This window comes from Lepidothrix coronata, unplaced genomic scaffold (assembly GCF_001604755.1).
Source record: "Lepidothrix coronata isolate B3197 unplaced genomic scaffold, Lepidothrix_coronata-1.0 Scaffold27, whole genome shotgun sequence".
Lineage (NCBI taxonomy): Eukaryota > Metazoa > Chordata > Aves > Passeriformes > Pipridae > Lepidothrix > Lepidothrix coronata.
In genome coordinates, this window is record NW_016690207.1 from 7,003,643 (window position 1) to 7,029,112 (window position 25,470).

A 25,470-nucleotide genomic window follows, 5' to 3' on the forward strand; every position below is an offset into this window, starting at 1 on the left:
TCCTTCATGGCCCATAGTTTATATCTAGGCCCCGTGTTACCTTATCCCTTATTATCTCTGCCTGTGTGCTTTGGGGATTGGTTTTAAAAGATCATGTACCAAAGTGCAGGATTTTCTCACTTGTACAAAAGAAGTTAAAATACAGCTTTAGGCTCTAGATTATTTCCACGGAGCCTGGACTTTGTTTCAACAGTTCCGTGAGGGTGCAGAGCTTCCCTGATTTCAGTTTCTTCTCCTGGGAACTGAGTTCTTGGAAGGGTGGAGGCAGGGAGTGACACAGAGGTGTCCTGAGCGAGGCCTCAGCAGCAGCAACACAAAACATCCCTCAGCAGTTATCAGCCACTTCACTTCCCCTTGTCCTTCTCTCCATTACCGAAGGAAGCAGGAAGGGTAGACTAGCAAGGACCTTCATTGCCCATCTTTATAAGTGTAGTTTTCTTCCTGAATCAGTTTTAATGGTTTGTGAATTCTTTCCCCAGGCATCATTACCGGTGCATAACCAGGTGTTACCTCCCATGGAGGCAGTGGATGGTTCTGACCCTTTAGCACCTCTGCAGAATCAAATGGAAAGGATAGAAACAAAAGAGGAAGATGATGAGGATGAAGATGAGGATGAAGATGGGGAAGACTCTGACATGGATGAATGGGATCCAGATCCACCTCGACCCTTTGATCCCAATGATTTGTGTAAGCATTTGAAGTAGTATTTCATGTATTGCCTGCCCTCCCCTTTTTTCTTTCTCCTCCATCAATAAACGGAGTTGAGAACAATTCCGATTTTAGCAGTAATGAGTAAACACCTTTATGCCCAGAAATGTGGATTCACATTGGGCTGCTGTACTGACAAGACAAGATTCTGTCTCGGGTAAAGTCTCTGAACTGCTTTGTTCTTCATTTGGCAGGAGGCTGCCCTCTGTAATGTTGTAAAATCTAGACAGACTATTGGCATAATGTTCCCACAGCTGAGCCAAAGAGGTTTAGAGAGAGATAAGGCTGTCTGTGAGCTGCATCTGAGTGTGTGCCTGACAGTGTCCTCTCTGCCTTTGTGTGCAGGGTGTGAGGAGTGCAATAATGCACACCCCTCAGTGTGCCCCAAACACGGCCCTCTGCACCCCATCCCCAACCGGCCCGTGCTGACCCGGGCGAGGGCCAGCCTGCCCCTGGTGCTCTACATTGACAGGTTTTTGGGAGGAGTGTTCTCCAAACGGCGCATCCCGAAGCGAACACAGTTTGGGCCTGTGGAAGGGCCCCTGGTCAGACAAACCGAGCTCAAAGATTGCTACATCCATTTGAAGGTAAGGGGGGGGTGGTGAGAGAAGAAGGGATCAGTTTGTGCCTGAGCTTTGATTTTCATGAGTTTGTCACTTTATCTTGATCGATAGACATGTTCGTTTGTTACCTTAGTGTAACTCAGAAACACTCAAATTGCTTTGGGTCCTGTGCTGGTTTAAAGGTAAACCAGCAAGGGAAATGAACTCCACTCAAAAGAGAGATTATAAGTCAGAATAACAATTTAATAAAATAATACAATAAGTATGATTATACAGACAAACAATTGGTTTTAACCCACAAAACCCAAATGTATAACCCAGCACCCTGGGGCATGAACAGAGTGGTGTTCTTCGGGCCCCCTGAGTCCAAAGGAAAAGGAGAGGGGAAAACCTGTTGGTGAGACTGCTGTTGCAGTCTGGTCAAGAGCAGTGATTGCAGTCTGGTTGAAAAGTGGTGGTTGCAGTCCAGTTGAGAGCGGTGGTCTGCAGTCTGGTTGAGAGCGGTGGTCTGTAGTCTTCCTCTGGATCCCACGAGTAGTTAAAGACTCCAAGATTATATCTTCCAGTTCTGGCAGGAATGCTCAGTACCTCCCTCAGGGTGGGGGGTTCCTTAATGGGTATGAGGACAAGAGCAACTCCTATCTCGCAGGCCTCTTAGCACCTAGTTTATAGCCTGAGGAGTCAGGCTCTATGTGCAGATGGTGTAAATGGTTCATTGATAACAGTTTCTGGGAAATGGCATGGAAGGCTATAGAATACACAGTTTTGGGTTACACCCATCCAGTGATGAACTGGTCTCAGCTGTCCGAAGTAGGACAGCTCCAAATCTGCTCTCTTTTTCAGGGAGACGCACTGATCCTAGTGAATGTTCTGGCTCTATAGTGTTATGATATATAGGGTGCATAACATGGAAGGCTGTGAGTCACTCCATGAGCTGAAGCAGCATCTAGACATAAAAACAGCAGCCCCATCTGAGAATATTTTGCAGCCATTCTTTTGTCATGCTGTAACTTCAGTTCAAAATACTTTTTGTCCCTTTCCTTTCTCTTCCCCATAAGATGGAGGGGAAAGGAGAGATTTTTCTCCCCTTTCTTATACCAAGTCCTTGATGTAGGGTAAAATGGATTTGACTGACTTTTATCTATTCATTTACTGGTTTCATTATAGAAATTGGTCCTTTATTTACTGGAGTTCAGGCCCACAGTTTAGGAGTACTCTGATGGGCAGTGTCTGACAAGCAAGTTGTGACTATAGGCAGATTCAGCAACCAAGAGAAGTTCAGCTAAAGAAGTGCTGCTTCCAGCTTGAGGCAATGTTATGAGTCAAGAAATGAAAGGAGAAGTGGGTCTGCCAGTAAGAAACATCTGACTGATGTTTCTGTATCTTACTAAAGCTACAGCTCATTTATAGCCACAGGGACATACTGTGCCTGACCCTTTTAATGAATGATTCTTGTCCTTGAAACTCTTGGAAGGGTCCATCATGTCTCCCTGCTTAAATCTCTGCCCATTTTTAAGTACTTCTCTGCCTGTTTCAGGATCCCTGTTAGTAAAGAGGAAAAAATGAGCTATGCCTTCACTGCTCCCCTAATGTAACAGTTGCATGGGCACAGTTGTTAGTAACTCAAATTCTTTTGAACCAGGCAGTTAATTACAGTCACATGTAATTGGATTTTACTACAGGTTTCTCTTGATAAGGGTGACAGAAAAGACAGAGACTTGCAAGAGGACCTGTGGTTTGAACTTTCCAGTGAGGCTCTGTGTAACTGGATGATGTTTGTGCGTCCAGCCCAGAACCACCTGGAGCAGAACCTGGTGGCTTATCAGTATGGCCACCACATCTACTACACCACCATCAAAAACGTGGAGCCCAAGCAGGAACTCAAGGTATGACATTGCTCGTGTCTCAGGGTTCTTGTTTTCTACTGATTAAATAATCTCTTAAGAGTTGCTGCCTAATAACTGCATGTCCAAGTGCCAGAAAATATTGCTCTAAATAGTTTTAGGGCTTTTTTTTCTCTGATGGTCTGAGTCAAATGCCACTAAAGTCAGTAAGTAGTTGGCCACCAACTTAGGAATTTTAATAAGCTTTGACTCAGGTAGAAAATCAGGAAGTTCAATAAAACTATGTAAATTATTTGTCTCTCACTGTCATGCTTTACACTGCATATATTTTGCTGCTGCAGTCTAATTTTTATTGCAGCAATCTTACTCTTTTTAGTTCTGAATGCCCCTTCGAGTTAGTCCTGTGTGCCCTTGACTTGTTTTTTGATGCCTTAAGTGAATATGGTCTCTCCCTTTACCTGGCTTTCCTGGAACTTTTGAAACTTTGCTTGTGGGAAATTATAAAGAATATTGTGACTTCCCTGTGAGTTAGGTTTTGTTCCCTCTCAAAAGGTATTCATTACTTTGAGCTCAAAGCAGCAAGGCTGACTGAGATGGCCTTCAGTTTCAACATCTATTGGAGCACTGGGGGAAACTAAAAAATTTTGATATCAGGAAATTGTTTATTGTTCTTCAAATCTCTTCTCGCGCGTAGATGTCAACAGTTTATCTGGAAGAACAATTGTTTTAAGCACACTCACTGAACCAGGGCTAAAGACTGTTTATACACTCTAAGAGTAGGAATCTCTGAAGCTGAATCACTAGAAATCTTATTAATCCATTGTAAGTGTATCCAAACATCGTTTTCTCAGCAGTTTTTAAAGCAATTTGAAATCAGACTCTAAATCTGTACGGACCTGCCTGTAGAAGCATAATTTTTCTTACTCTATGTGTTAGCAGTATCTTTTGGGGTAAAATTGGTTTGCTAATTGAAAACCAATTGCCTGAGCTCAGTAATGGGGTTTCCTCTCCAAGTGGATGGAGAGGATTCATACGAATTTTGTCCAGAGATTGGACTGTGAGGATCAGCAAGTTAAAGCTGGGAAGTTCTGTATTACATGTCAGGTGAGTATTCCAGGAGCTCCAGGCTTTCCTTTTTGCCCAGCCAGTGAGATTCCTACAGAGTAACACACACCTTGAAATGCCACTCGCCACTACTGTGGAAATGCCTGTGGCCCAGTGCAAGTTAAAACCTGCCTGGATTTTTCATGCTGAAAATCTGTTCATGCCTTTTCTGAGAAATTCTCTTCTAAAACTGTCCTTTTTTAATCAAACAGATGGAATGATGCAAGGATGCAAGAATTCTCAGTTAGATGTGAGCATCTGCTTTCAGGCTTTAATAAACTTTGTCTTCCTGCCTCCTGTGGTTCTAAGTCTTCCTAAATCCCTCCTATAACAAAAGTGGGTCCATCATGCTGCCGCCTGGCAGATCTTTGTTTTGCGAAGCAGGACTATATTGCTGTAATCCTTTGGAAGCTGAGGAACATTTTAAATGAGTCTCTGTGGATGGTGCTGCCTACTGTCTATGTAAAGAGAGCAGGAAAGAAATGTGAAATCCCCCCAGTTAAAAGTTTTTCCATTCCTCTTGATACCACAGGTACTAACAGGACTCTGCTGTTACACAGTTGGGTTTGAAGAAATTAATCTTTTCCTTTAGACCTACTGGTAGTCTTGTGCCAGATTAACATTCATATTGGGAGGCTAGACCTTAAAATTAAATGGAAATGCTTTCTGAGCAAAGCTCTTCTATTCCTCAGCGGGAGCATATTGATCTCACCAGGCTTTACTATTGAGTATGAAAGGAGCAGTAAGTGAGTGGTTGAGGCAGGTGAAGTAAATGTGTTGCTTAAAACCCATTTTCAAATGAATTCCCTTTAGTTCTGGTTTTAAGTGCTCTGTTACCTTTATTCCTGCTGCAGGTGTGGTATGCTGCCTCTTATGCTGAGTTTGTGAACCAGAAGATCCATGACATAACTGAGGAGGAAAGGAAGGGTAACTTGGGCTCTTCTGTTCTCTGCGTGATGGTCATTGGGTGTTGCACTTCTTATTCTAGAGCATATGGCCTGTATAGTGCTCCCAGATTTCTGCTAGGTTGGGAAAAGTTAAACCAGATCTAGATTGGGTTATTGGAACTTACATCCACTAACTCCTCTCATGCTAATATTACAATAATTTAACCTTTTACCTCAGTTTCTGGAAAGCATTAGGTTGCCGCTGGGAGAGGTGTGTTTCTGTACTCAAGGTCTAATGTTGTGTCTGCATCATAAATTGATGTGCAGCTGCTTTAGACTGATCTCCCCTAATTTGTGCCAGAGACACCATCCTGTGCTCTTCCATACAGGGTGAATTTCAGAATCACCCTGAATTTTAAGCATTCATATGAATTGTCCAAGGACATTTTTGTCTCTCTGTGATGGGCTGTGGTCATGGCACACTGCAGAGGGGATAAAAGCAAAGCCAAATGGAGCAGTGCTGGGTATTCTGCAGCCTGTCCAACTTTCAGGGGAGAGATATGGCCCACAGAGGGTTGGGGAAAAAGATGAGGTGTTTAATTGGTGAGGCTGAAATGCTGTTACTGACATTTCAAATTGAACACAGTTCTCAGGGAGCAGGAGAAGAACTGGCCCTGTTACGAGTGCAATCGGCGTTTCATGAGCTCGGAGCAGCTCCAGCAGCACCTCAACTCCCACGACGAGAAGCTGGACTTCTTCAGCCGGTACTGACAGCTTTGGCTTTGTTGCGTATCACTGTGGTACTTCCCCAAACTTGCAGAAAAGGGGCTTTGCCCTACAGATCTTAGGGACCAATTCAAGAGAGAACAGCTCTGCACCAGAAGGAAAGAAGGTGGCACCAGAATCTGACTGGTTAAGAGAATTTGTGAAAGAAGTAGCTTGAAGGAGATAAATACTCTATTGAAACCAGTGGGATTTTTTTTTTTCTTATTTGGCTTTTGGGGGTTTTTTGCCAATGACTTAAAAAATTGTAGTATTTCAATACCGCAATATTGAAATACTGATATTTCTCAGATGAATGGAGATACAGAGCTTTGAGGACAAGGCTTCTAGTGCCTTGGCTCCTTGTTGGGCTGGCAAGACAGTTGATCCTATTAAAAACTGAATCTACAAACATCCATCACAGAGCACTGGTGTCTTTTTTTCCCTGAAATGTAGTGAGTGGCTCTCACTTTGTTTTGCTTTTTTGTCACAAAATTGTTCCCTTCTAATTAGGACCTGACATCAATGGCTAAGTGCTTTTCGGAGAGGGATGTTGTGACTCTAGGTTTTAAATTGGTTTCCTTGTGCACTTGTTCCATGTTGCTGAAAATGCTTCCAACACACTGTATGCTGGGGTGTTGGAAGTGGGAGAGTTGCCATGGCAGAGGACTTGCTAGAAGCCAGTGGTCCTCTCAGTCCCATGATTACTGAAATAAATTTAATGTCTTCTGGTTCTTTGGTTTCTCATAAAGCACAGAATAAATAGATATCAGCCAGAAAATATTGTTTCTGCTGCCAGAATTTCTTCAGGTTTTATTATTTACTGGAGGCCATTGTTGCAGAGTCGAGTGGGTGAACAGTGATGCTGAGAAAGAATGTGTAAAATCAGTAGAGAATCCAAATCCATCTCTTTTTTGTCTCTAACCTGTGGCACTGTGTGTTCTGCAGAGCCAGAGGCCGAGGTCGTGGGCGAGGGAAGAGGAGGTTTGGACCAGGCAGACGCCCCGGGCGCCCTCCCAAGTTCATGCGCATGGAAGTAACCAGTGAAAATGGGGAAAAGTGTGAAGAAGGGACACAGGTATATTTTTGGAGATAGAAAGGAGGAAAAAAATATCCTGTGGGATGTAAACTCTTGACTAAAAAAAGAATTTGGGGCATTAGTGCAAACTGAGGGTGTGCTTTGTACTTAAACCTGAGTAATTCTTGTTTTCTAACTGCGATTCTCTGCAGGAGAGCACACCACTTCCCTTCCACTGTAAAATCACTTGCATTTCTACAGCAAGTTTCATCCCAGAACACTTAGCAGTGAGGTGGGTTATTGCAGCACTTTAGCAGCATCACAGAAGTAATTTAGACAGTAAAACTGTAATGGGAATTTAGGTTCCTATTTGTCCTTTCTGGAATGTGAGATCAGCCTGCTCTTATAACTGCTGCTGGTGGAATTAAATCAGTTTGAGCTATGGTTCTCTGTGATGTTTTAATATTAACCGAAGGGCCTCCCGTAGGCAGGCTTATTGCAAAATGTTCTTTTGCTTGTGGCTGTTGGTTATATTCTGTAGGGACCCAATACGATGCATTCAAGTAAAATGCTAAATTCTCTGATGCTGCCCATGCTTAGGTTACCACTAAGTCCTGTTCTGAGTGGTGTCAAAAGGGATCAGTGCTCTGTTTTATGATTTAGCTGAAAGCTGATATCTGGAGTGGTAATTTTCCTCTGGCATCTCACTGGGTCATGGCTCTGTGCTGACTCAGAGGGAGGAACATGTTCTCTGCCTGTGGACTCCTGCTGCAGTGCCCTAAATGCTGCATTAAGTGCAGGCTGACCCTCTCCGCAGGCTGATGTGACACCTACCAGCCCTCTTTAGACAAATACACATACTGCTGCTCCCAAACCCTTCACTCTGGGGAGACAGGGCTTGCTGGGCACAATCCCACGTTAATGGGTGTGAGTGGCCTCTGGACTGGAGGTGGCTCATGTCCTGCCAGCTTGGAGCGTGGCCAGGCCTGGAGTGTCTGTGCAGTGGAGCAGGGCCACAGTGATGTCCTAAGCCTTTGGAGGTCTGCCCACTTCCCTAAAGACCAGGCACAAGTTCTGCCTGAGAACTTGAGAGTCAGGATGTGAGCACAGTCTAATGTCAGTCAGGGTGGAAACTTGCCACCTAAACCTGGGCTGGACACTTGGCTGGAGTATTGTTCTACCAGGTGTCTCTCTGGTGAGCAGTCCTGGTTTGTAAGGGCCTCACTCCTCCTGGCACCCTGGTTTTCTTCTCCCACACCCACTTTTGTGCTTTGACAGCACCAGCCTTGAGCTGACATAATTCTGGTGCTCTGCTTCCTAGCTTGGGCTTTTAAGTTTCCTTAGTTGCATTAAGTGGTGTCAAGTAAGGATCTATGTGTGATTTTTTTCATGTAATACAGAAGAATTCCATGCCAGAGAAGTTACTGGAACTTACAGGGAAAGAATGTAGATTTTTGGCATGTGCTTCCCACTCACAACACCCTCCCTTTTTATGGTAATTCAAAAAAGGAAGAAAACAGCTTTGTGTGATAAGTGTTAGTGATGTGTGCAGCTGGGGGGACAAGAGTGTGCAGAGCTGGAAACTGGATAGAAAAACACAGTGCACAGTGTAATCACCTCGTTTGTCACTCTCTAGCACTCCAGAGAGTTTGTTAGAAAGAAGACACTGCTAACGACACACAATAATGCTTCAAAGTGCAAACAGTTTCAACGAGACAGGAATCCTCTCCTTTCCCTGGTCTGCACTAGTCACTTTGGTTGTAAGATTTCTCCCAGGTCAGGTTGTAAGATTTCTCCCAACATCATCTTTGGTTAAAGCAGAAATAGCCCTGAGTGCAGAAGATTGGATAATGTTGATTTTTTTGTGGCTGGTCAGTGGAGTCACCCACCTGCAGCGCTGCTTCCCTGGCTCTGAGCAATGTTGCTGTAGGTGAAGGTGATGTGGGAAAGCATCAGTGGACATGGCAGAAGAACTGTAGGAGTTGGGGTATACATGTTTTGTTCATAGCTTGTGATGAAAAATGTAGAAATCCTGTTGTCTGCTGAGTGTTGTCAAAGCGTTTCTCAGTGGGTGGGGGGAATAATCACCGGTTGTATGATTTGCGGTTTCAGGACTTGCTGCATTTTTCCAGCAAGGGGCAGTTTGATGAGGCCGGACAAGCCGCCCTGAACGGGCTGGAGCAGCAGGAGCAGACTCCGGTGCTGCCGGAGCCGCAGCCGGCCCTGGAGCAGCAGGAACCCCCCGCGCTCCAGGTGCAGCCGCAGCACGAGGGCAGCACGGGGCCCACGCAGAGCACCATGACAGCAGATGACATGAGGAGAGCCAAGCGCATCAGGGTAAGCACTGAGGGATGGCAGAGCACAGCCCCCCCCACCCTCCATCCACTGTAAGCCAGGGAATGCCAGACCCACCTGCCAGGAGCAGCTGCTCTGCCTCTCACTGTCTATCCACCTCCAAATCTAAAGCATCTCATTCCTAGCAGGTTTCTTAGCACTCAGGAAGGCAAGTCTCACGTTAAGAACCAATATCTCAAGTGTTAGTGAGAACTGGTCAGCAGTTGGAGCTGATTGAATTGCAGCACAGTAATTCTCTCAGGGAACGCAGTCTATCCGAGCTGGCGAGCAGGGTGGCTGCAAACAGCCGGTGGAATTGTGGTGCTGTGGCACAGACTAATGACTTGCTCACAGCACCATCTGTGTCTCTCAGAATGCTACTGCAAAGTTGTCAAAGAGGAACCACAACTACAGTTTAGATCCACTTAAATGGTGATATTTAGTGATTAAAATTCTTTTTTGGGGTAGAAAAACGTGCTTTTGAGATCAAAACCTGCGCTAAGAGCTTTGTGTACCAACAGCAAACGCTTTGAGCCTGAGCTCTGTGTCAGCTGGGTGAGCTGTTTTTTTCTCTACTATGTGTGGGAGGGAAATGATTCGAGCAAATAATCCTTGAAGTTGTGTAACTGGGAGATGGGTTTATTTAGCTTAAAATCTTTTCCTTTTTCTTCCGTGTATAAAATTTGGATTAAAGAAAGGAACAGCTGCAATGGGGGTAAGAGTTCATTTTTAGGGGATGAGAAAGGATTAGGAAAGAGTTGAGTTGTTCTGTGCAGGAAGATGTTGAGACAAATTTTGCTTGCACTTTATAGCAATACACGTGTAAGGCCAGTGGTGGTGTTACCCCAAAAATGCACATCTTGAAGGAAGGATTTGGCTTGGGCACATTAAGACTGAACAGTTTTTAACCATCTAAAATGCTTGCAGTCTCCGAATGACAAGGTTCTACCAGTAATTTCATTTTCATAGATTAAAATCTTGAGAGATTTTTACTGAATGTATTGAAGGGAAGATAACAGAGTACAAAGAGAGATGCTGAGTTTTTGTCAGTAAAGAGCATGGGGAATGGACTGCTTACAGTGTGCTACAGCTTCCTCAGTAAGAAGAGAAAGTCTTGGCCATTTCCCTGAACTTTGGAACCCAAGATACGAACTTCGAATCTTCTGAAATAGTGAATATGGGAAGAAAGGTACAAAAATTCTGAAGTTACTTGTCTTGTGACTTAGCTTGGAAATTCATCACAGATGACAGCTAAGAGGGTGCAGTGGTGGTTTAGTGGCACGTTTGTCCCTCAAATCTTCCTAACTTCCCATGCATCTGGCAGCTCGTGTTCAGCAGAGTTCTGGAGGTGTTTCAAGCCAGAAGCACTGGCAGAATGGCAAACGGATGGTTGCACAGACCCTTCCATATTGCATCAGACTGTGAGCAATGAGCACTGAGTTAAGGCTAAACCAGCAAGTATTATTTTCTAAGCACTGAAAAATCACCCTCTGTACACTCAGTCAGCTCAGCTATTCACAGCACCTGCTTATACTAATGTGTACTTAATAATATAAGCAAGCAAACATTTGGATTTTAGATGTGTAGTATACATTATTCACTTCCAAAGAAAAGGTAGAAAGTCCTGACTGCTATAATCCAGAGACTTGTGTAGCTCTACTTCTTTATTACTCATATAGGATTTAATTATCAAAAACAATCATTCTTTGGGAATTGCTTCAGCTTTTCTAAGGTTTAAGGCAAAGTGTTTTCATTCTAGCTGGAAGCAGTTATCTGTGGTGCCCCAGGATTCAAGTCCTGATAGGATCAGTTAATTTTTCAGCCTCTGCTTTATAGGCTGTGGAGTTTCCTTGGAGATCAGACCTTAACTATGGCATTTGTGTCCCCAGCATTGCAAAGAGATACACCCACCCTTCGAGATACTCTTGTAACACATTAGAGGAACATAGTGGTGCACAGCCAAAATGAATGTTTGTTTTTAATTCAGTTGTGGGCAGTTTCTAAAGTGTCTATGTGCTGATGCCAGAACCTGGCAGGGATAGAGATTTGATTTGGAAAGCACAGTCACTTCCTTCGTGCTGAAAGAAATGCAACCAGTTGTGTAACAAGGAGTACAGCCAGTAAGATGAGGTTAGAAAAAGTCCCTTCTCCTTAACTTTTTCACTCTTCTAATCCCTGCCCTATTGTCATCCTGCCCTAATTATTCCCTTCTGCTGAAAGCATTTCATTCTTACAGTGGCTCTGCCATGCACTGCATCATTGTTAATCAGCCCCAGAGAACAGGAAAGGTCACAAAACACCTTCAATATTATCTTTGCCCTTTAACTCCCCTTGGGCAGTTACTAACTACAGAGTAAACCTCAAAGGTCTGTTTAGTGTTTCCTGAGGCAAAAACCTCAAAGGAGTAAATTCCAGAAGAGCTGGCCCTTGTAGTGACCTGCAGAAGTCAAGGCTTCTGTTTTCAAGTCCATTGCATAACATAAGTATTTTTCTCTCCCTCAATGCTGCCTGTTCAGCTGGAGCTGCAGGTAGGTTTGGGTTTTTGCTTCATTGGGTTTTTGCTGTATCTAATCCAATGGGACATACCAACATCACCTTCCATTGTTGTTTTGTCCAACTCCTGTTTAGTGTTTCCTGATTGACCCCACACTGTAACATTTGTTCTTCTTGAAGCAACCACTGTCCAAAACTAAGTGTTACCTGGAAAACTATTTTGCAGAACTCTAGTTCTTTTCATGCCAATTAATTATAAATTTAAGGTGGATATTATAGGAGTAAACTGCTTGGGTGAAGAGCTGTAATATCCATCTTAAAGTTTTGGAGGATTTGTTTGCACAATTGTTTGTGCTGGATTAATATTATGAGTTAATAAGACAACACTTAGTTCTCTTTTTCTGTTTTTATAGTTGATAGCTTATCTAGCCAAAGAGCAGTAAAACAATTCACCCTTCTGTAACCCTTGGATAGCAGTGAGACTGAACACAGTTATCCTGCTGTCTTCCCACTCAGCTCCCGGGTAAGGTACCAGTGATCAAATAGCAAATTAATAGTGCAGTTCAGGACTTGAAGTGCATTTCTTCAACTATATGCGTTTTATTAGCATATCCCTGTGGTTCAGGGGAACTTATGTACTCGTGACTCCATATAGCGTATTAGTTTTTACTCAGCACATGTCTATGTTTCCAGTTCCTGGGGTGACTTACAGCAGATCTCTGTATTTCCCATTGTCTCACTTGTAAAATGGAGAATGGAGATGATGACAGTTCATTTGCAGCTCCTGTATGAAACTGTTAGGTTTTTGAGTAACTCTCCCATTCCTTTCCTGGAATGGAAGTCTAGGTTTGCCTCTGCAGTTCAGATGGTGAAAAGGACCTTTCAGGCTCACAAATTTAATCCTTAACACAGCATTTCACAGTATTCCCAAGCTGTTCCCCTCATTGCAGCAGAAGAGCTCCTAACTTCACTTATTCAATGTCAGCTGTTGGCAGGCACTTAAGGGACACAGCAAATGTCAGCTGTGTCAGCTGTCACATTCCCACAAGGAAAGGAGAGAGGAAACCAGGGGAATCTTTTTTTCAGAAGTCTCAAATGTAGCTCAGGGAAAAGTGGGTCATATGGAACATGTGTGAGCAGGGGTATCAGCAGTGTCTAGTGCTATTTAGAATCATGGATTGGTTTGGGTTGAAAGAGACCTTAAAGCTCATCTTGTTCCATCCCCTGCCATGGGCAGGGACACCTTCTACTAGCCCAGGTTGCTCCAAGCCCTGTCCAACCTGGCCGTGGACACTTTCAGGGATGGGGCAGCCTCAGCTTCTCTGGGCAACCTGTGCCAGGGCCTCCCCACCCTCCTAGCCAAGAATTCCTTCCTAATATCCCATCTTACCATGCCCTCCAGGTTATTTCTCTGGCTTCTGTGTGTAACATGTGAAAAGAGAAGACATCGATAAATGACCATTTATGGATCTTAATTTGGAGAAGAGAAGATAATGCTTAGACTTAATGCTTAGAGCATTGCACTGTACTTTGAGTGCTGTGTGCTGTGAGATTTTATACATGCAGAGGTAGCACCTAATTCCAGCTTTCCAATTATCCAACATGAAATTTGAATCCAGTATTGAAATGCAGATGCAGGACACACTTCCCTCTTTCTACAGGCAACATGTACAGCAGCATCTGTTCCTCCAGCAGACACTGCTGGATCAGGACTGGGATGGCTCTATAACATTTATCTGAAAGGGAGAAGGGGAAGAGAGAATAATCAGGAAATGTCACAGAAAAGGTAGAGTGAAGGAAAACACACCAAAACAAAATAGGGGCTGAGAAGAGATGTTGTGCACAGTAGGAGTGGAGAACTGCTCACAAGTTGTTACCTGCTGCTCCTAAACCTGCCATTCTGCCCCTGCTATCATGTTTTGAAACGCTATTCTTCTTTTTCATAACAACAGAAAGGCTTACAGTAGCACCTCTTGAATGTATGCTCCAGCAGAAGTTTTCCAGGCAATGCTAAACCCCAGCTGCACGTCTCTGTGGTGATCTTTGGTGAGAAGGTAATGTAAAGGGCTGTGGAATTTAATAAGCCCTACTCCTGAGGGAAACAGGGCGCTGGCTCACCATCCCTTTTTATGGTGGCTGAACTTGTGACCTGATCCCCCAAAACCAGTGGGAATTGCAGCTTTTCTCAGGCCCAGGTCTGTACTGCAGAGAGAACTTGTCTTTAGCATGGCATTTTTCTGTAAAATAAGCCAAATAGGAGAAATCAGGGATGGAGAGGAAACTCTGCACTGTGTTCTGCTAACTCAGGGTGTAACTGCAGGTATGTCCCCTGACTCCTGCCTGTCACAGCCTCCCCTGCTGTGAAATGGAGACAGAATATGATGCAACATAACTTTTTGAAGTGTAGGTTCGCTGCTCATCTGGTATATCTAATCCTGAGAATATCTGGATGTGGAATCTTATCCTTAAAGAAGCTAAAGGTATCTGGGATGTTTCTTTCAGAATGCAGCTCTGCAGCACCTGTTCATCCGGAAATCCTTCCGGCCCTTCAAATGCCTGCAGTGTGGGAAGGCCTTCCGGGAGAAGGACAAGCTGGATCAGCACCTGCGCTTCCACGGCCGGGAGGGTAATTGCCCCCTGACCTGCGACATCTGCAACAAGGGCTTCATCAACAGTGGTGCCCTCGAGAGCCACATGAAGTTCCACATGGACCAGAAAACTTACTCCTGCATCTTCTGCCCCGAGTCCTTTGACCGCCTGGATCTGCTCAAAGACCACGTGGCCATCCATGTCAACGACGGCTATTTCACCTGCCCCACCTGTAAGAAACGCTTCCCAGACTTCATCCAGGTGAGGTGCCCTGCTGATTTGAAGCACTGCCTTCTGGGTCTCTCTCAAGGCTATGGATTTTTCAGCCCTCTCCCTGTGAAATGCTGCAGATGTGGATCCCTTCATCATGTGCAAAGGAACTCCTTTGCAGTTCCTTTGCACATGATGAAGGGATCCACATCTGTCAGAAACTGAAAAGGAAGAGTGACCAAGCACTTGTAGATGTTGTCTTATGCCGCTGAAGTGCTCTGTCCACTCAGTCATCAGATGTGGTGCTTCAGTCTGGCATTCGAAGACACTGTACTGCAGGGGGCTGGGTCCCTTATTCCCCAGAAATGCCCAAAGCAGAGGCCCTGGTTACCACAGCTCCATGGCACAAAAAGGGATTGTCTTTTGCCGTACTCTGCTTGAACTTGAACATACCTTGTCCTTTGTCATTAGAACTCTGAACAAAAAAAAACAGTGGTTTTTCATCTTTAATCCCTTGCCTGGTTTTTGTCAGGATAATTCATTTAAACAGCTTGCAGAAATGCCAGAACAGATCAGGATACTCTGCTTCCTGACTTCCCCCCTGGGCTTCAGCTGGGCACTTTGTTCTCCTCCCCTGCACACTGCTTAGGACTGTACTGGAGCAGTGGGTAATGCAGCTACTCTGTGCAGTGAGCAGAGCACTTGGGGAAGGTCATTAATAGAATTTAAAGATTCTATTTCCATGTCCAGTAAGAAAAAAACTGAGATGTACCATTAATATATTCATTATTCTTCCTAGGGACAAAGCAGTTGATGTGTCTTACTGAGCAGCCTGACTGAAATTGAAATGTAGAAAGCCAGTTTGTATTAGTAATAGGAACTGATAGACTGTCCACTAGGCTAAAGAGGAAAGGATGGGGAAAAGTGATTTACTAATACAACTCCATCCTGGCAGAAGCCCTTTATCTTCTGTAAATGTTGCACAAGGAAAAATGTTGATGATTCAGAAATGCTGTACTGCAACCTAATTCCCCATAAACTTTCCCATGCAAATGATCAAGTCAGAAGAAGGATCCATGGCTTTTTTCCAGCTATTCAGCTCTATTTTTGAAATTTAACAATGATTTTTTTCTCTTCTTGCTATATGAATAATTATGTCTAGTCACTGCTGCCTACTTAAATACTTTTGTGTGGAACACATAAAGACACCAAGTTGTTCCATGTGTGATCAGTATTAGAATATGGTAGAGATTTAATTAGAGATCCGTTTCTTGAGTAATGCTTGCATTTCAAATGTCAAACCTCATTAGTTCCTTTATTTGGGGGGGGGGAACCCCACTAGATGTTTGAAGAGGTCAAGGATAGTCCCAGAGTATGGAGAAGTAATTGCAAATGCTCTTCTGATTAAGGTTCTTTTTTTTTTGTCAATTGTAATTGCACTCTCATTCTCTCTGATTGAAAGGAATTAGTCCCTGCATTTAGATTTCTTACAAATGAAGGGAAGATAATGAACCTCAGATGAATGTGTTCACTCGAGGGTGATTCAGTACAACATCGTGGACCTTTGCTGCCCATTAAGTGCAACTGTGCAATAGCTGATGCCTTCAAGAATCAATCTTGAAGAAATCAAATCATCCATCCATAAATATGTTATGGCTTTATAGAAACTATTGTTGAGATATCTGTTCTGATCAAATACTTTTTAAACCAAAACAGATTAGACAACTTCAAAACCTTTTTCCTTTCTTTCTTTTCAATAGGGTTTCCTAGACTGTTTTACCACTCTCTTGCATAAGCTCCATTTTTGTATGATCTGCCATTCCAGGTCAAGAAGCACGTGCGCAGTTTCCACTCTGAGAAGATTTACCAGTGCACAGAGTGTGACAAAGCTTTCTGCCGCCCTGACAAGCTGCGGCTCCACATGCTGCGGCACTCGGACCGCAAGGACTTCCTGTGCTCCACCTGTGGCAAGCAGTTCAAGGTGAGGTGGCTCTTGGCTGGACCATTCCTGATACTACAAACACCATTTCTTGCCCTCCTTCAAGTAGATAAGCTCATGTTCTCAAAGGTGGAAGCAAATAATATGTGTAAACATGGTAGACTTGCCTGCAAGTTGCATGTACCGCTTGGTGTTGTATGTGAGCTACAACATCCATTCCTAAGGGGCAAGGCCACCCCAGCATCTTATTTCAAACAGATCTTATTTCTAATAATTTAACAGCAAAGGAACTTTCTATCTGCTCATTAAGAACTAGATCATGATTCAGCTCCACTAGCAGGTGCTTGGGTTGTATTGTTTATATCAGTTCAGTAAAGAAACTGCTTGCTGATACCAGTGAATTAATCTTATTCCTGACAGAGGTGCCTGTGTCCATGGCATCCATCCTGTCAGCATGTTATCCAGATGCCTTTCCAAATCCCACCAGAACAGATGGAGCGGACTGTGAGCCAGGTAAACTGTGGTGGCAGCAGCCTGCTCCTTGTCACTGAGCTTGTAATGGGACACTGAGGGACTAAACACTTTTGAGTGAAGAAATACATTTTTCTGAGAGGAAAAGCTGGAGCGAGATCCCTGAAAACTCACATTCCTGACAGGTCGTAAGGCAGTCACTGGGGTGGTGCTGACATTTTTCTCCCTGATTGCTCTTTCCCAGAGGAAGGACAAGCTGCGGGAGCACATGCAGAGGATGCACAACCCGGAGAGGGAGGCCAAGAAGGCTGATCGGATCAGCCGCTCGAAAACCTTCAAGCCCCGGATCGCATCCACCGACTACGAGAGCTTCATGTTCAAGTGCCGCCTCTGCATGATGGGCTTCCGCCGCAGGGGCATGTTGGTGAGTGCCTGGCTGCTCCTACAGCCTCCTGCTCTATCCTGATCAATAGTTAAAGAGGGAAGATGGAATTCTAGTGGTTGGAATGCAATGATCATAGAAGGCTTTGGGCTGGAAGAGACCTTAAAGCTCGTCTTACTCCAATCCCCTGCCATGGGCAGGGACACCTTCCACTAGACCAATTTGATCAGAGCCCTGTCCAGTCTGGTCTTATCCAGCCAGGATGCTGTGAAACAGGGCGAATTTTATAGCTGAGTTGAGGTGATACATCTTTTTTTAAATCTGTGTGTCTTATCTCCTCAGCAAATCTGTCTTTGCACATTTCACTGCCTGCCTTGTATGTCTGGTTGTCACTCCCATATTTCAATGCTAAGTAATGCTGACTGATGTGTAATGTATTTAACAGAACATGAGATGAAAATATTGCCTAATTCAGCCTTACAGCTTCAGTTTTCTTAGTCTCTTTCTGTGTTTTGTTTCTCCCCCTTCTTGAGGGCCTCTCCTGGCCATGCCCTGTCACTGCCTCTGGGTGAAGGCTGTACTGCAAGAGATCTTGTTTGCAGAGGCTTCATAGGGGGCTGTGATCTGGGCAGAGGCCCTTTACACTACCTCACTCTCAGCTGCAAGACAGTTCTGGCGAGCTATTTTACCCCTTCCCATCTTATTTTGATTAGAGAAACTGTAAATGAGATCTAGCAAGACCACGTTTACCTTCAGCAGCCAACTGTGAGTGCACAATACCACTTGCAGCAGCAAATGCTTCTGGTGCTGCTGACTTGCATCATTCACTTCTGGTCTGGCTGTTATCCATGTCTGGGAGAAGCAGCAATTGTTTGGTTTTCAGCTGTAATATGTTCTTGTTCTCTGTGTTTCTTTTTCCTAAGGTGAATCATTTATCCAAGAGACATCCAGACATGAAAATAGAAGAGGTGCCAGAGCTCACGTTGCCCATCATCAAACCCAACAGAGATTACTTCTGTCAATACTGTGATAAGGTGTGTGGGAAGTCACCCCTCAGAGGACAGCTCAGTCCCAGACCTGTATGCAGCCAATTCGTCTCTGTATAGAAATCTCTGGCAGGGTTTGTAGCTTTTTCTGAGGTGGTTGCCAGCAACATTCTGCTGTACTGTCCAAAAAAAATGAAGACAAAATGCACTTAGGCCAAGGCAGTGGAATGCTAATTGAAAACTGGAGTTATCCTTTTCTGCTGTCTTTGGCATTGGAAAACAACTACTGTGATCCAGCAAACAGTCACTGACTCTTAGTCCTGTGTCAGCCCAGGATTAAGTATCCTGTCTGTCTATAGTTCCTGAACGCTAAGTTCTTTTGGTTTCTGTATCACTCCTAAAAGTCTCTAACTCCTTTTACTGTAAGCTGCTCATTTAGTCATATGCCAGTAATTCCAGTGTTCAGTGGAGCCTGAAGCTGTTTCTGCAGTGCCTTTGCGTTCCCGCTCTTATTCCCTGGCCTTTGCTTTTTGTGCATGGGGGCATTTATTTACCAGGCAGTGTATTTTATATGTCCTTATCCTCAGTATATTCTTCTGTGATGCCTCCTTTCTTTTGTTTGAAGGGAGAAAAAATAGTTTTAAATAATATTACAGAATATTCATTTGTTGCTGTGCCTAAAAAGAATTAAAAAATTATGTCGATCACTGAACTAAAACAGTTTGATGCTCTGTGTGTGAGGAGAGTGGAGGCATCGATCCTCATAACAAATGAACATTGGGCAAATTACAGCTTTGGTGATCAGTGGCTTCTCTTACATTTGATCTTCAAGTACCAGGCAAAAAGGGTTTTCCTCTTGCCTCCTTGTCCTGCTCTGAGTCCGGTTGTGGCATACAGTATGTTCTCAAAAGGCTTCTGTGTGCTACACAAGAAGTTAGTTGTTTTTACAGACTGATTAGGCACTGGAAGGGTTATATATGTTCATGCATTATGTTGTAAGTTTGGGGGAATTTAACTAAACACAGAGAATCACAGAATATGCTGAGCTGGGGGAGACCCATCAGTATCATCAAGTCCAATTTCTGGCCCAGTGCAGGACACCTCGGCAATCCCACCATGTGCCTGAGAGTGTTGTCCAAACACTTCTTGAACTCAGACAGGCTTGGGGTTGTGACCACTGCCCTGCGCAGACACACGCAGACCTTCCGGATCAAGATAACTGGTAGCTGGTTTCAGTGTGCAGTGCACCATTTTAATTTCAAATCTTTCCCCTGCAGGTGTACAAGAGCGCCAGCAAACGCAAAGCACACATTCTGAAGAACCATCCTGGTGCTGAGTTGCCTCCAAGCATCCGGAAGCTGCGTCCTGCAGGCCCAGGAGAGCCGGATCCCATGCTGAGCACCCACACCCAGCTCACAGGCACCATTGCCACCCCTCCTGTGTGCTGCCCTCACTGCTCCAAGCAGTACAGCAGTAAGGTACGAGGCGTTTTGGCCCCAAAAGGTACAGCCTGTCCCTGGTGATGCTCTTTCACCACAGCCCCTGTCACCTATCACTCTTAGTCTGAGTCAGAGCGCTGGTGTCATGGCGTGTGCTGACAACGCAGGCACAGGCTGCTTGTTTTAGGGCTAAAAGGTTCCCTGAATAGAGGGCACAAGCTTGAAAGAAGGAATGGAAAAGTTACCAGAGCGTGATCACAAATGGAAAGGCTTGGAAACTGCTCACTGACAGTTACAAGGGAGAGGAGTGGGGAAACAAAACACAGAAAAGATGACCTTCAGAAAAAGTCCCCCAAATACTTGGCTGTGTTGGGGTAAAAAGCTACTGGATGTGCTGTTTGGGGCAGGTAGCTCTAATCAGCAGCAGCTTTCTGATCCTTGTTTCTTGACCAGAGCATCCCATAGTGTGAATCTTGATGGTGCCTCACTGAGGGAAACCTAAAAGCTGCAGTTGGCCAGACTGGTGGATTTCACAGAATCCCAAAATATGCTGAGTTGGAAGGGCCCCGCAAGGACCATCCAGTCCAACCCTCAGCCCTGCACAGACCCATCCCCAAGATTCACACCCTGTGCCCCAGAGGATCATCCAAACCCTCTTGGAGCTCTGGCAGCCTTGGTGCTGTGCCCACTGCTCTGGAGAGCCTGTTCAGTGCCCAACCAGCCTCATTTCCCATGGCCCCAAGCAGTGTTCCTGCCCATCCTTCTAACACTGTTTGTTTCTGTAGACAAAGATGGTACAACACATCCGTAAGAAGCACCCAGAGCTCGCTCAGCTCCCGAACACGATCCACGCCCCGCTGGCCACGGCTGTCATCAGCTCCACCCCTGCTGTCCTGGCCACCGACAGCACCACCGGCGAGACCGTCGTGGTAAGGGCTGCAGGCCAGGGGAGGGGAACAGCCACAGCAGAGGCCCTGTGGTATTAGTGATCTTACTTTATTTGGCAGACATCATTTTAAAGGCTGTGTTAGGACATGATTTGAGATCACGTCTGGTTTTGAGTCTGGTTTAGTTTTGCTCTGCCAGGAACTGTGTATTTCTTTCTGGAGCTCTTAAGGATTTGCCTTTTTTCCCCAACTCCATTCCCTTCTTTCATTCAGACCTACTGATTCCATATAATACATTCACACTTGCCTAATGAACTCAGAAACACACATCTCATGGATTTTCACTGTGACTACTCCCCTGAGGTACTTGCAGTTCTTGGGATCAAGAGAACGTGTTTAACAGTGACTGGGAACTGGATCCAGCTGTGTTCAGGGAGTCAAAATCTCTGTAGGCCTTTGGACAGTGCAGCACTGACTGATATGAATCTCCAGTGGCTGATCTTTGTTAATACATCAGCTGCCACAGAAGTGAAAGCTGAGACTAGAAAATCTGACATGTATCCCTCAGGGGTGCTGAGATGCTGCATAGTTGTAGAAATCATATTGATCACAGTTTAAAACTGTTGGAAGACTAAGTGGATAAAAGACTGTTTTGCTTGAAAAATGAGAGGTTCAATCAGGATGCTGTTGGCTTCATACACCTCACTAATTAGATATTAAATGGTTTTACTTACTTCAGAAATACAGTTGTCAAGAAAAGTATCAGTCTGGAGGAGAAAAGATGGAATATGACCATGAAGCACTTTTTGACTTGGAAATGAAGTCAGCTCCTTACAAATGCAGGACTTTTGTTGTCTAATAGAATATTGTTAAGTCAGAAGGTTAAAATAATTATTTTTATTATGGTATGTTAAGTTAACCCTTAATGGTCCTCTAGTAGATGATCCCTGGTGATTATTTATGACCCCAACCTCTGCACACATTGAGCTCTTGTAAATAAATGACCAGGCCCAAGGTAAGTGTAAATTCAGTGTGAGGAAAGAACTACAGCCCTGCAAAAGTGCATCAATATGTGAAGATGGTTTGTATCTCTCTCCTTCTCCCTGCTCAGACAACAGATTTACTGACCCAGGCCATGACAGAGATATCCCAGACCCTCACCACGGACTACCGGACTCCCCAGGGGGATTACCAGCGCATCCAGTACATCCCTGTGTCCCAGTCCACAACTGGCTTGCAGCAGCCTCAGCACATACAGCTGCAGGTTGTTCAAGTGGCCCAGGTGAGTAACCTGCTGGGAGTCTTGCTGTGCTTTTGCCCCCTTCCACACCAAGCCTGTGCATTCTTGGGGCTGTAGCACTCAGAAGTTTGTTAAGGAGTAGTTACAAAAGGTGGTGCAGACCATTTCTTACAGATAAATCAATTGATAATGCATAGGGTTCCCTTCATAAGCATCATGTAGTGGGCATAAATAGTCCTGCCAGCCTTGGTCAGCTTGCTGGAGACATACCAACACAGTCTTGACTTAATTCTCCCCATCTGGGCACCCTCGCTCGAGTCTGCTCCAGCAACTGGAAAAGTGGGTCAGTGGGTGACCTGTTTTCTGCAGTTCAAGACTAATTTGTACTTCCTTGTTCTCGGTGAACCAGAGCCAAAATTTGGGAGTACAGAGAGTGCTTGCTTGTTCCCTTCATATCATCTATTAGAATATTCATTCCCTGATGCTCAACAGCCTCCTAAAAATAAAACCAGAGTGTAACTAGAGTAACTGAGCAAGATAGGCAGCTGTAAGGAATCACTGTAGCCTTCAAGTCTGTTATCCACTGGGTAAAGCTAAAACTACCATTTGGTTAGATTTGAATCTGAAATTCTGTGTTCTCTCTGGCCCCTCGTTACAAATCAGGTTATGAACTGGGTTAATAAAGGCCTAAACAATGGCCCCAGTTAATAGTGACTGTGGCTGTTGTAACCATACAAGAGCATGAGTACTGATTCCTGCAGTATTATTAATATTATCAAGACCTTAATTTTATCAAGATCTGAGACTTGTAATTAAGTTACTGCAATTGGTATCATTAGCAGGTGTTGTTCAAAAAATCCATTAAAAGCCTCTGGCCCCTTGCCTTGACGCAGCTATGCCAAACTACAGAATTGGATATGCAGATCTCAAGTATGTGAACATTTTATAGAAAGATGCTAATCCTGGTTTTCAGACCAGTCACTGCCACAAGCAGCTTGTATGAGCTCAGGCAAGTCCTTGCCATTGAGATCACTGAGATAAACCATCTCTGTGCCATTACATCTGTTAAGTGTACTTTACCTCCCAGGAGTGCAAAGAAACTCAACAGGCTTGAGCAGGAGTGCTCCACTATGGCTCCTACCTCATTATTCCAGACCTTGTGTCCCAGAAGAGATTTACATGGCTGCTTCTGTAAAGAATTTGAAATATGCACCTCTGCTTATTTTTTTTCCCCAGGCTACCTCACCTCACCAGTCCCAGCACTCCACAGTGGACGTTGGGCAGCTCCATGACCCGCAGACATACACCCAACATGCCATCCAGGTGCAGCACATCCAGGTCACAGAGCCATCGCCAGCAGCTCAATCATCACCACAGGTATTTCCCTCTTCTCTTGCAGGGAATCTTTTCCCTGCCAGTCTGTTCCGCTGACATATTGCATGTGCTGAGGCAGGAGATAGTCTTCTCTATGTCACTTAAAGGACCGCACATGAAATGACTCTCACATGAACATCTCTGAGATCGTCAAGTAGTTCCCAGGTGTCCCAGGATGTATGGGGGTGTTTTGTTGTGTTTTTGTTTGGGGTGTTTGTTGTATGGGGTTTTTGGTGTGTTTTTTTTTTCCCCTAAGTTAGAGATAAATAGTTGGGAACTGACAAATTTGCAGCTTAAATAGAGTTTTTTGGTTAAAATATGTAAATGGAAACTGGCATTCCTCAAATATTTGAAGTGCAGCTCTTCATTCTCTTGGGTAGAATCTAGCCTCTAATCTCCGTTCTCTGCCATAGACTCACTTGGGCAAACAGCATCTCTGTTTTTCCTGGTCTGTGCTTACTGGCCATAAAGTGAAGCAAGTTAGAGGAGAGGGAGGAGAGTTTTGCATTTCTTGTGCTTGATGTGCTCTGGAACCCACCCTGTGTTTTCCCTTTGTAAGAAGGATGTGTCTGGAAGAGCACAGAGCTATGCAATCCTCACCACACCAAGAACACTTACACCTTTTTTTCTTTAGGTTGGAGGTCAACCTTTGAGTCCCTCCTCGCAACAACCCCAGCAGGAACTCAGCCCTTCACAGATGCAGACTGTGACACCGACACCAAACCAAGGCCTGCAGCAGCAGCAGGGCTCCTCAGTCCAGCACACGTATCTCCCCAGCACTTGGAACTCCTTTCGGAGCTACTGTGAGTGCCACAGTACTCTCACTACTTGCCTGGCCAGTGTGTGTGACTAATATGTGCCCCAGGTCTCCAGCTACCAAACAGGATTGTGTTTTCAGAGCTCATTAAGCTTTGTGGTTAATATTCATAGAGATCAGGAAGATAAAGTTTCAGACAAATGCAGATGGTTGTTGTAGCTCTTCTGCCATAGGTCCATCCTGATTCCATATGTGGTTTGGGCAGGCATACTGGGCTCCTTTATTCCAAAGAACTTGCACTCAGCAAGAATCCATATGCTGGACAGCAGCTAGTTCAGATTTGGATGAGTGCTTGAAAGAACTGTACAGAACAGGAGGGTGACAGGAGATGATTTCTCATGTCCATGCAGCTCTGGATGGTAATTCTGTGATGATTTTGGTCAGAACAGGGTGTGTTCTCTCTGCTGGAGTTGCCCAATCTGCAGTTGGTGTTACCTGGCATAATTCTGTTGAGGCCTGTGGAGTTTGACAGGGCTTTACAGCACCTGAATTTCTGTTCAACACCCACTGTTTCAGACTTTAAATCTTGCTGACATAAGACATGATCTTCCAAAGTTGTCTTTGAGTTTGATTCAAAGTCTCGATTCTCCAATTTCTATGTTTTAGCATCAGAGATTCAAATGATGACCATCCCCCAAGGGCAGTACGTGATCACAGAGACTGCTGTGGGTACCCCGGTTACCACTGTCAACACGGGGCAAGTGAAAGCAGTTACTCAGGTAAAGAAAACAATCATGGCCATTTTTTCATCCAGAATAATACATCAGATGTAAAGTCTTCAGCTTGAAGGTTAAAGCAATGCCAAATTGATGACTGGGGCACAGAGTAAAGCATAATGTGGTACTGAAGAGGTCCAGATTGCACAGTACAATCTATGTGTAGCCATTTACAGAGCCCACACTGTCTGGCCCTTGTGCGTATGACTCCTTCCAGCTTAAAGTGTTCTTTTAATCACATTTGCAGGACAAAGTATTATTTAGTGGTACTGCTTAGTCTTAAAAATATTTATGATTAAGCTGTATGTATTAAACCAAATTTCAGAGCAGCTCCTGGGAACATTTTGATAGCTTGTTGTTATCTGTAAGGTTACAAAATAAGAGGAGTTCCTGCTGTCTTATCTTGTAAGCAATCCAGCACAAGGAGGCAGGCAGGCCATTGCACTGTGTTGGTATTGGACACTGGGAGTGCAACTTCTGCTAGAATACATGGAATATAGAAAAAACCTTGCAGAATACTTGTATTCAAAATTGTTACTTTAATCTGAAGTGATGGGTTTTGTGTAATGAGTTTAACAATTCATAAATTATCCAAATGCCAAGTCCAATGTCCTTCAAATCAAAGGACAAGCGTTATGTTGCTCTCAAATACAGTTAAATGAAAGAGTTTCATTTCCAAGTTCCTTGTTCATCCCAAAATACCTTCC

The 25,470-nt window shown here is 44.4% G+C and overlaps 1 protein-coding gene across 7 annotated transcripts in view; it reads left to right on the forward strand.

The window, feature by feature from the left end:
- The window catches only part of PRDM10 (PR/SET domain 10), a 44,979-nt gene that overhangs the window by 16,126 nt on the left and 3,383 nt on the right, over positions 1–25,470 (forward strand). For 6 of the 7 annotated variants that reach the window (XM_017809626.1, XM_017809619.1, XM_017809625.1 and 3 more), the window contains 18 exons: positions 480–687; positions 1,054–1,295; positions 2,954–3,157; positions 5,074–5,146; positions 5,753–5,870; positions 6,817–6,946; positions 8,999–9,223; positions 11,737–11,748; positions 14,216–14,563; positions 16,338–16,493; positions 17,167–17,346; positions 18,228–18,338; positions 19,568–19,768; positions 20,515–20,658; positions 21,728–21,898; positions 23,093–23,233; positions 23,865–24,033; positions 24,654–24,766. In XM_017809626.1, the coding sequence (XP_017665115.1) occupies positions 480–687; positions 1,054–1,295; positions 2,954–3,157; positions 5,074–5,146; positions 5,753–5,870; positions 6,817–6,946; positions 8,999–9,223; positions 11,737–11,748; positions 14,216–14,563; positions 16,338–16,493; positions 17,167–17,346; positions 18,228–18,338; positions 19,568–19,768; positions 20,515–20,658; positions 21,728–21,898; positions 23,093–23,233; positions 23,865–24,033; positions 24,654–24,766 (2,946 nt within the window). The remainder of the gene's footprint in view (positions 1–479; positions 688–1,053; positions 1,296–2,953; positions 3,158–5,073; positions 5,147–5,752; positions 5,871–6,816; positions 6,947–8,998; positions 9,224–11,736; positions 11,749–14,215; positions 14,564–16,337; positions 16,494–17,166; positions 17,347–18,227; positions 18,339–19,567; positions 19,769–20,514; positions 20,659–21,727; positions 21,899–23,092; positions 23,234–23,864; positions 24,034–24,653; positions 24,767–25,470) is intronic. The other variant, XM_017809624.1, reaches the window with a different exon arrangement.